This window comes from Asparagus officinalis, chromosome 3 (genome assembly GCF_001876935.1).
Source record: "Asparagus officinalis chromosome 3, Aspof.V1, whole genome shotgun sequence".
Taxonomy (NCBI): Eukaryota; Viridiplantae; Streptophyta; class Magnoliopsida; order Asparagales; family Asparagaceae; genus Asparagus; species Asparagus officinalis.
Genome location: NC_033796.1, coordinates 6,940,641 through 6,950,393, shown reverse-complemented (window position 1 = coordinate 6,950,393; position 9,753 = coordinate 6,940,641). Strand labels below are relative to the sequence as shown.

The 9,753-nt window shown below is 40.2% G+C and overlaps 1 protein-coding gene across 1 annotated transcript; it reads left to right on the top strand.

Annotated features, from left to right (window-relative positions):
- Positions 755 to 9,243, top strand: LOC109832810 (glutathione transferase GST 23-like). Its single transcript, XM_020400249.1, has 2 exons — positions 755 to 1,275; positions 8,638 to 9,243. The coding sequence occupies exons 1-2, from the start codon at positions 955 to 957 to the stop codon at positions 9,004 to 9,006; spliced, it is 690 nt and encodes a 229-aa protein (XP_020255838.1). The 5' UTR covers positions 755 to 954; the 3' UTR covers positions 9,007 to 9,243.

The following is a 9,753-nucleotide window of genomic DNA, read 5'->3' as shown; positions in this document are numbered from 1 at the left end:
CTTCAAGACGGGATGGAGGAGAAAATAAATATAAAACAAAATTCGTAATTACAAAAAAAACCATGGGGGCAGTTCCAATGTATAAGAGCATCCAAAAATAGGAATGTAGAATATTTTTATTATTGTAATAAATGCAGGATTCTTCAAAATGGGGAAGCTGTTGGAGTTGGACCAAAAATAATTTGGAGAATATGACTTTTGCTTCCCTATTTTGGAGAAATTTTTGGGGAAACTGTTGGAGATGCTTTTACAAGTTACGTGTTGTAACTTAAAAATGTATTTATTGTAGAATAATAATTCTCATATGCACAAAAGTGCACCCGGGAACATATGAAAATGGAATAAATGTTGACTGTTGAACGATGACGACCTCAATAGTTTCATTCTTTTTTTGGGGGTCAAGTTTTCCAAATAAATCCATCAATGATACCTAAGGCGTGATGTCGAAGTTAGTAGATATGATGTCACAGTTAGTCATAAGACTCATAACATTAGAAACTTGACGCTTAAGCGTAAACTTTGACACGGAAGCTCGAGCTTTCTTTATGAACCAGGGACGATGCTCGCTCTAATTTCATACTAGAATATATTTTATTTTTCAGAAATTTCGTTTCTAGCACTTTACACTTAAATTATATTTTGACTCGGAGATGATAGGTCCCTTTCGGTAGCTTTAATTTTTATTTATGCTGAATTTTCTATGTTTCTTTTCGCATGTCTTAATTTATCTCAATAATATCGATCTGTTATTTTAAAGTTTTATTTAAGTAATTATTGGAATCCCTGCTGGTCAAATTTGAGCAGCTCATCTGAAATTTCCAAGCTGGAACATTCATGAACCTCCTAACCAACCCAATAAACAAAACTTACTCTTATGTGCGCGTATAAATACCTCTCTGCTTACTCAATTTACAACGGCAGAAAAAATCCATTTAATTCAACAGCAACATCAAGATGGCTGGAGACAAAGTGAAGGTTTTTGGGATGTGGGCAAGCCGCTTTGCGCTGAGAGTAGAGTGGGCTCTCAAGCTCAAGGGAGTTGACTATGAGTACATCAACGAAGACTTGCCCCATAACAAGAGCCGAGAGCTTTTGCAGTATAATCCTGTCACCCAGAAGATCCCCGTGCTCGTGCACAGAGGAAAGGCCGTAGCCGAGTCGTCGGTGATCGTCGAGTACATTGACGAGGCTTGGGGTGACGGATACAGCATCATGCCGAGGGATCCATTTGAACGCGCACAAGCGCGGTTCTGGGCGAAATTTGTAGAAGACAAGGTACGTATTTTATGGTTTGTTCATTAAAATGAAATTTTCTAAACTTCGCTTTGTAAACCATACTTTCTTTGTGATATAAGTGCTGGCTATGAGGATAAGTAGGTGCTACGCTTGAAATGAATCATAACAATAAAAGTAATTGTCTCTATGATTGCCGTTAGCGGCCGGGGATGATACAATCTACATTCCCAGGTCACAATTCTGCATTTATCTCAATTAAGATTCAACCCAAACATAATTATCATCATGATCCTCCTACCTATCTATTAAAATACGTATGGTTATGATTGTTGTGCGCAGCGGAAATTTCGACAGAGTTTCTGTTGCACAATAAGAGAGAAAGATCAATAAGAATTCCCGTCTCATCAAGGAAACAAGAATCTAAAGCGAATATCTCAACAAAATGAGATATCGGCTCTTCCTCTCATCAGTTCTAGGACTGACTTGTCGAGGGATCCTAAAAAACTATTACAATGGTCACAAACACAAACAAATCAATTTTACGTGGTTCGGCAAACTGCCTACGTCCACGGGGCAAGGAGGGGGAGATCTACTATTAGAGGGAGAGATACAACTAGGGTTTACAATCACTCAATCTAAACCCTCAAACAATCTGTCACGCCCCGCTTCCCAAAATACTCGGGAAACGGAACATGAACAAGCCCGCGACGTATTAGATTAAGGAGAATAAATAAAAATAACAATTTCTCCTCAACCCAATACGCTAAGCGTCTGGAAATAAATACAATGCAAAGTCACAGGTCCCCGATCACAATAGCAAGAATATAAGGACAGCCCAGAATAAGAAATAGATGTATCATCAACAGTAAATCATCCCAAACATGAAAATATGGGTCCAACATATCCTTATACAAAATGAACAAATGAATACTTAAGAGACACAAAATACATCGTTCAAGCAGGAATAGAAAGAACTACAAAAGTAACTGGAACCATCAACTAATAAATAAAAAGAAGTCTGCAAGGCACTCCTGCTGAGAATCCTCTGGCTCCTGGCGATCTCCCAGCTGAACCTATTCTTCCTCTAAGTCTGACGTACACCAGAGAAAACAGGTATACGTCAGCGTGTATGACACACGGCAAGACCCCACAAAACAAATAGAGCGAACGAAAACCCAAGCAGAAAACGATACGATAACAGAAATAATAAAAGAACGTGCAACTGGAAATCCAACAAAACCGACATGCGATAACACTACTAAAACATGATAATCAGAAGAATCCAAAAATCGAACAGGTAATGAGGCCATGCAGCTAGCGATCAGAAACAATCACACAAGTCACAAGGTCATACAACTAGATGGAATTAATACTTAAAAATCTACAACTCGAGACGTAGTACGTCGAGCGAAATAATCCAAACAAGGAAACCCTCATGTGTATACCATATGTCTCGAATTGTAAATAATTAAATATTAATCCCGATCTATGTATGAAAAGAGCAACACTGGTCTACATCTCAACAAAACTAACAAAGTCCACCATAAAGCACGCAAGCATGTTATTTTTGTTTTACATGTTATTTGAATTGGGGAAGAATATTTTGATGTATATAATCGGGTCCCCGTAAACCTGTCCGGGGGCCGCCTTCAAGTCAAGTATTGGCCATCTGGCCCATATATATAACACTCACGATATCACGATAACAGGAAAGCGCTGTGCCCGTTTATATACATGTTATATTCTCCGTCCAATTCCTCTTTATAACCCCAAGTTTGTCATATTAATTACGCAACTGTACATGAAATATTGTGCACTAGCCACGGAGTTACCATGGAACGATTTCTGTAAAACTATAAAAATAACCGTAACACGTCCGATCAAGAGTGTATCGTCTAGTCAATGCTATAATAATAATAATAATAATCAAGGCAACCTCATATCGGGATATCGATATCGAGGGAACTCGGGACTCCTCACATCGAGATATCGATGTCGAGTGAGTATAGCCATGCTTGAAGCACGCTTACAAATCATACTTTTAACAGAAGTCGTCTTCATGTATAGTCTCTCCTATTGGATAACAACTAAGTGATAACACAACAAGCTTCCACACAGCTATTCATGTCAAGCAATCCCACGCAGGTAATAATATATCACATACTAATCTAATTAACCAATTACTAACAGATATAGATATTAAAATGACAAGTCAATAAGTAATGGGATCTTGCCTACGAGACCAAGGGGTCTGATGACGAGCGGCGGAGACGTGGATGGGCGACGACCTGGGGCTGGGGCTGTCGACGAGGTGACTGCGGTGGTGAAGGCGTCGGGGGTTGTGGTCATCGGTGAGCGGCGGTGCAGCAGCGGAGCGGCTGCAGGAGGTGGAGAGGGTGCTGGGGAAGGCAGCGGCGCGAGGGAAAGGAGGCCGGAGAGGGGGGGGGGGTCGGCTTGGCTCGGCTGAGAGAGAGCTTCGAGCTCCGGCGGTTGGTAGTGGTCGAGCGGGAGTCGGGATCTGGAGGCGGTTCGGAGAGGCGGCGGCTGCGTTTTGGGGAAGAAGAGAAGGAGAGAGAGAGAAAGATGTGTATATATATATATATATACACACACACAAATAATTAGGGTTTAGGGTTATATAATTAAAACAAAAATAATTATAATAAATAATTTCGGGTACTTAAAAATTAAACTAATTACAGAATAATTATCTACAAATAAAAGCGTACATGTTGTGCTAATATAACAGTTGATACGGAATAGTCAAAATATACTCATATTGTACAATTAAACAGAAATAATTAATAATAAAAATATATTTACTTACATTTAAAATCATATAATTATGAGACAATTACGTACACAGTAAGACGTACTAGTTATACTAATACGACATATAATATGTAACAGAAGAAATAATACAACAAATTATACAAATAATACGTAATTAATAATACAACGTATTATACAAAAATATACATAATACCACGTATTATCCAAAATGATACGTAATAGTATCAGTAACTCAACGGATAAATTTCAGAAATTTTCACCGCATAAAATTAATTTATAAATATTAATATCATTTAAATAAATATAAAGCTTGGACTTTAAATCATAAAAAATTGTAAAAATTCAAGAAAAATATAATTACTCCTTTAAAATCATAATTAAATATTTTAAAATACCAAAAAAGTATTTTAACTAGTATCGAAATTTCACGGTCCTTACACAATCTCTCTCTCAAAAGCACAAAAGGACTCTTTGCACGCCGCCTAAAAAGAACGCTGCCAACACTTTTGCACCTCTGCCTTTGCACGCCGTCGTACCCCCTCAAAATTGCACTGCTGCAGCCGCCAATTAATTCCTCCTCTCAATTTATAAGCAGCAAGCAATCGGGTAGGCTCGACTTTTGTCCGCTGAACAATTTCTCTGCTCATGAATTCTTGTTCACGTGAACTTCCCTTTCACGTGCTTTGTGGCCCTCACGAGAATCCAGCACTTCACGCGTTAGCTTCATGAAGGTGGCCCCCACATGAACCATTTCACTTTCTCTTCACACGGTTTGGGATGCGGCTGAACTCGTGGCCTCTCAAAAAACCGCTGGATCTTGTGATCCCCCCACGTGACTCCACCAATCAATAATTCTCCACATCGGTGAAGTTTTCCCAAAACTAAACCGACACCAACCAAACCAAATGTCTCACTTATTACGTCCTGTACGAAGTGAAATAATTCACGATAACGGACTCAATACACAACAAGTCAAGAACCCAAACGAGAATGTAATCACTCTCCAAATATTGGCATCAACCCACAAATCGGCTGCATCATAAATGACTGTCCACGTATCATCTTGCCCAAGGAATCAAGCCTCACGTAGTTCACCCAAATGGCCGTGAACGACCTCAATCGAATAGAAGAGTTCGCAACCCTTCTTCAATATCATCAACTCTGCGGCTGATAGCACCTCCAATGGATTCAAACACCTCCACCTGAAGTGAACCAATGGCCATATCCAAACTATGTTTGCCAGCTGCACTCGAATCAAAACCCAACTCATCATCTGCACCTAAATCCAAGTGATCCCTAAGCTGTGTCACCTCAGTTGGAATCCTAAACAATACAGTATGATCTGGAGTAATCTTCACCCAATGTGGAGTAACATCCCTCTCCACCCGCTGTGATACATCTAAGGTCTGTCCAAAACTCTCCATCTGCTGAGAGTCAAATAGCTCCCTCATCAAAGCCTCAACCGAAGTGACACTACCAGACCAAACACCCAATTGAGTTTTACCTCCTATCACAGCAGTTGACAACTCTTTAGTAAGATGGCTCGAATATGTTGAAGCCTCAGTCCAGAAACTCTTCTGCAGACCATTGCTTGACAACAAACACCGATCCTCCTCCAGCAAGGCACGGTTCTCTAAATTTGCCACCCTATCTCGTTACGCCAAGATTTCCTTTCCAACGAAGTGTCTCGAAATACCGTGAGCTCGGCTCAAATACAGAAATAGGTCCATCTTGTACCTCCCAACAAAATCAGAATAAAGTACCTTCACCTTTCTGTCCATCTTACACTTCTTCAAACTGTTAGAGACTACTAGGACTTTCTCCAATGGGGATTTGGTTGCAACCCAAACACGCCTAGAACAGCCACCAACAAAGGAAACCAAATGCCTATTACCTCCCAATGATGTCCCCTTGGAAGGCCCCTAAACATCCACGTGAACTCCTCCAGAACGATCCTTAGCACGGTGAATGGAGGTGCCAAACTTCACCTCGGTCTTCTTGCTCACATCAACATGTTCACTGGACTTCAAACTGTAGGTCTTCACACCTTATTTTAATCTATGCGAGGAATCAATACTGGAATGGTCAAGCCCTAAATGTTGCAGTCTAGTCGAATCAATAGAAGTCGTTATTTCTCCACCTGTCACTATACCTCCAGTCAAGTAATACAAGTTATTCCTCCTGACGTCCTTCATCACAATCCGAGAGTCTTTCACAATCTTGAGAACCATGTTCTCAATTCGAACATTCAGACCCTCTCCAACCAAAGCTCCAATCGAGATCAAGTTCTTCCTCAAGGAAGGAACATATCTCACATCATATAACTCCCTAACAGTCCCGTCAAAATCTTGATGCGAATTCTTCCTATCCCAAGGATCTGGCATGCACGGTTATCAGCAATGTATACCACACCACTATCCAATTTTTCAAAACTGGAGAACCATTCCCTTCTAGGGCACACATGATAGGTCGCACCACTATCTAACATCCATTCAGATTCCTCCGAATAGCTATCTGTAGGACTGATAGAAAGCCAATAAATAGAAGAGTCAGAATTATTACCATCCGATATAACGATGTTTGCTTCTGATGATGGTTGTTTCCCTTTTCCTTTCTGCTTATTCTTCATTCATTCGTCGAGTTTTGGACAATCTTTCTTCCAATGACCAGTCTCCTTGCACCAAGCACACTGATCTTTTCTAATTGTAGGATGTCCTACTCTAGACTGTGACTTCCAATTCTTCCGGTTTGGACCCTTCCCTCTTACGACCAACGCCTCTGCTACCGGCTCAACTGAAGCCTCTTTATCCTTCTTTCGAAGCTGATAGTTCACAAGTGCAGCAGTCACCTCACTATACGAAAGAGATGCCTTCCCATTAATCAGAGTAAGAACGAAGGTCTCATATTCCTCATCGGGTAAGGAACTCAACAATAGCAACGCCTTGTCCTCATCTTCAATTATGACATCCACATTTGTCAAATCCGCAAGAAGCTTTGTGTAGGTGTTCATGTGATCACTAATTGAGGTTCCATTCTTCAACTGGAAACGATAAAGTCTCCTCTTCAAATGCAAGCGGTTCTCAACACTCTTTGTCAAATACTTTCTTTCGAGAATCTCCCAAATCTTCTTCGCAGAAGTCTCATCCATCACATCATATTTTAGATCTTGAGTCAAACAAGACCTAATCACATCACACGCCGTTCGATTCATTTTCTTCCAAACATTCTCTTCAATATCATCCGGCTTGCCATCTAACTCCAAGGTATCCTCCAAATTCTACGCGTTCAGCGCATCCAAAACCTCGCATATCCATAATCCAAGTTGTTTGTGCCATTAAACTTCTCCACATCTATCTTCATAGAGTGGATATTCAAACTCTGAATGGTCTTCGCGCCAGAAGCACCACCCTTGACACCCGAAGCACATTCTTTCCCCGACATCTTTCTCAACGCACAAACGAACGAAGAATAGATCCAAAACTAAAAAGATAGAGTCTTTTACCAAAAGATCCCACTTTTATCACCAAACAAAGCCCTAGACGAGCTTTCAAATCGATCTACTCATCCAAATAACCCAAGCGTAGCCCGAGCTCTGATACCACTTGTTGTGCGCAACGAAAATTTCGGCAGAGTTTCTGGTGCACAATAAGAGAGAAAGATCAATAAGAATTCCCGTCTCACCAAGGTAACAAGAATCTGAAGCGAATATCTCAACAAAGTGAGATATCGACTCTTCCTCTCATCAGTTCTAGGACTGACTTGTCGAGGCATCCTAAAAAACTATTACAATAGTCACAAACACAAACAAACCAATTTTACGTGGTTCGACAAACTGCCTACATCCACGGGGCAAGGAGGGGGAGATCTACTATTAGAGTGAGAGATACAACTAGGGTTTACAATCACTCAATCTAAACCCTCAAACAATCTCTCTCTCTCAAAAGCACAAAAGGACTCTTTGCACGCCGCCCAAAAAGAACGCTGCCAACACTTTTGCACCTCTGCCTTTGCACGCCGATGTACCCCCTCAAAATTGCACTGCTGCAGCCGCCAATTAATTCCTCCTCTCAATCTTGCATGGCAAACAAAAAACCTAGAAACCAATGTGTATTTATAAGCAGCAAGCAATCGGGTGGGCTCGGCTTTTGTCCACTGAACAATTTCTCTCCTCATGAATTCTTGTTCACGTGAACTTCCCTTTCACGTGCTTTGTGGCCCCCACGAGAATCCAGCACTTCACGCGTTAGCTTCATGAAGGTGGCCCCCACATGAACCATTTCATTTGCTCTTCACGCGGTTTGGGATGCGGCTGAACTTGTGGCCTCACAAAAAACCGCTGGATCTTGTGATCCCCCCACGTGACTCCACCAATCAACAATGATTAAGGAAGTGGCCTCTCCAATATTTTTTAAAGCTTGTATAATGATTAAGGAAGTGGCCTCTCCAATATTTTTTAAAGCTTGTATATGTGTTGTAGACTAATTTGGTCGAAATTAAATACTGAACGTCCTTTTTTTATTTTTTAAAGCTTGTATATGTGTTGTAGACTAATTTGGTCGAAATTAAATACTGAACGTCCTTTTTTTTTGTATATATGATTCCTCCCAGTGCTTGCCTTCAATCTACCAAGTTTATTTTAAGACCGGAGAGGAGCTACAAAAGGCCGTCATAGAGGTTCAAGAGAGCTTAAGGACACTCGAAGAGGCTCTCAAGGGGAAGAAGTTCTTCGGGGGCGAAAACATCGGATACGTGGACATAATCGCCGGCTGGATTCCTTACTGGCTTCATATGATCGAAGATCTCGCCGGAGTCAGCATACTGAGCGACGGGAACTTGCCGTTGATCAATGCGTGGTTCAACGCGTTCTTGGACGTGGAGGCGGTGAAGGAGGCGTTGCCTCCTAAGGATAAACTGTACGCTTTCAATAGGGATAGAAGAGAGAAGATCATTTCAGGAGAATTGAACTACAAGAGGTGACGAGATTGGCATTATTGTAATAGTTATTAGCATAATAAGGAACTCCGAGTTGGTATTTTCTATTGATGGCAGCAAAATAAGAGTGATTTTTGTGCTGGTATTTTCTATCGATGAAAGAGAAATAAGAGCGATATATTGCGGTGTGGTGGATGTATCTCGTTTATTTTCACAGGTCTGAAGTCAAAGAAGAAGAAGAAAAAAAATCATATATTTACTAAAGAATACATGATACCTGTCCCCGATGCCTTTTTTTCATTAAATAAGAAAAAAAATCATATATTTACTAAAGAATACATGATACCTGTCCCCGATGCCTTTTTTTCATTAAATCAATATTATCTTTATACAAGTGTTTTGCCCATGTTCGCACGGATGAGTTTGGTTTCATTCGTTTCTATATCCAATTTCTTTGTTATCAATAAATTTCTTTTTTGGTTATGCCCGTGCTTCTAAAAAATTATTTCTTTGAGCTATTGCTCCTTCAAAATTGCATAAATTGACCGGGTGTTCTTCCCCCCTATATAGGAAATACAAAATAAGGGTGTGCATGTCTTTTATTTTAAAATTTAAAATTTAAATTAGATGACTTATTTAAAAGAGCTAAAGAAAAGTCACTTGAAACCCATATGTTTAAGATTTGGTATGAACTAAGCAATACATTGAGTTAAATCTTACAACATGAAGCAATCAAGTATATGTTTAAGATTTGGTATGAACTAAGCAATACATTGAGTTAAATCTTACAAC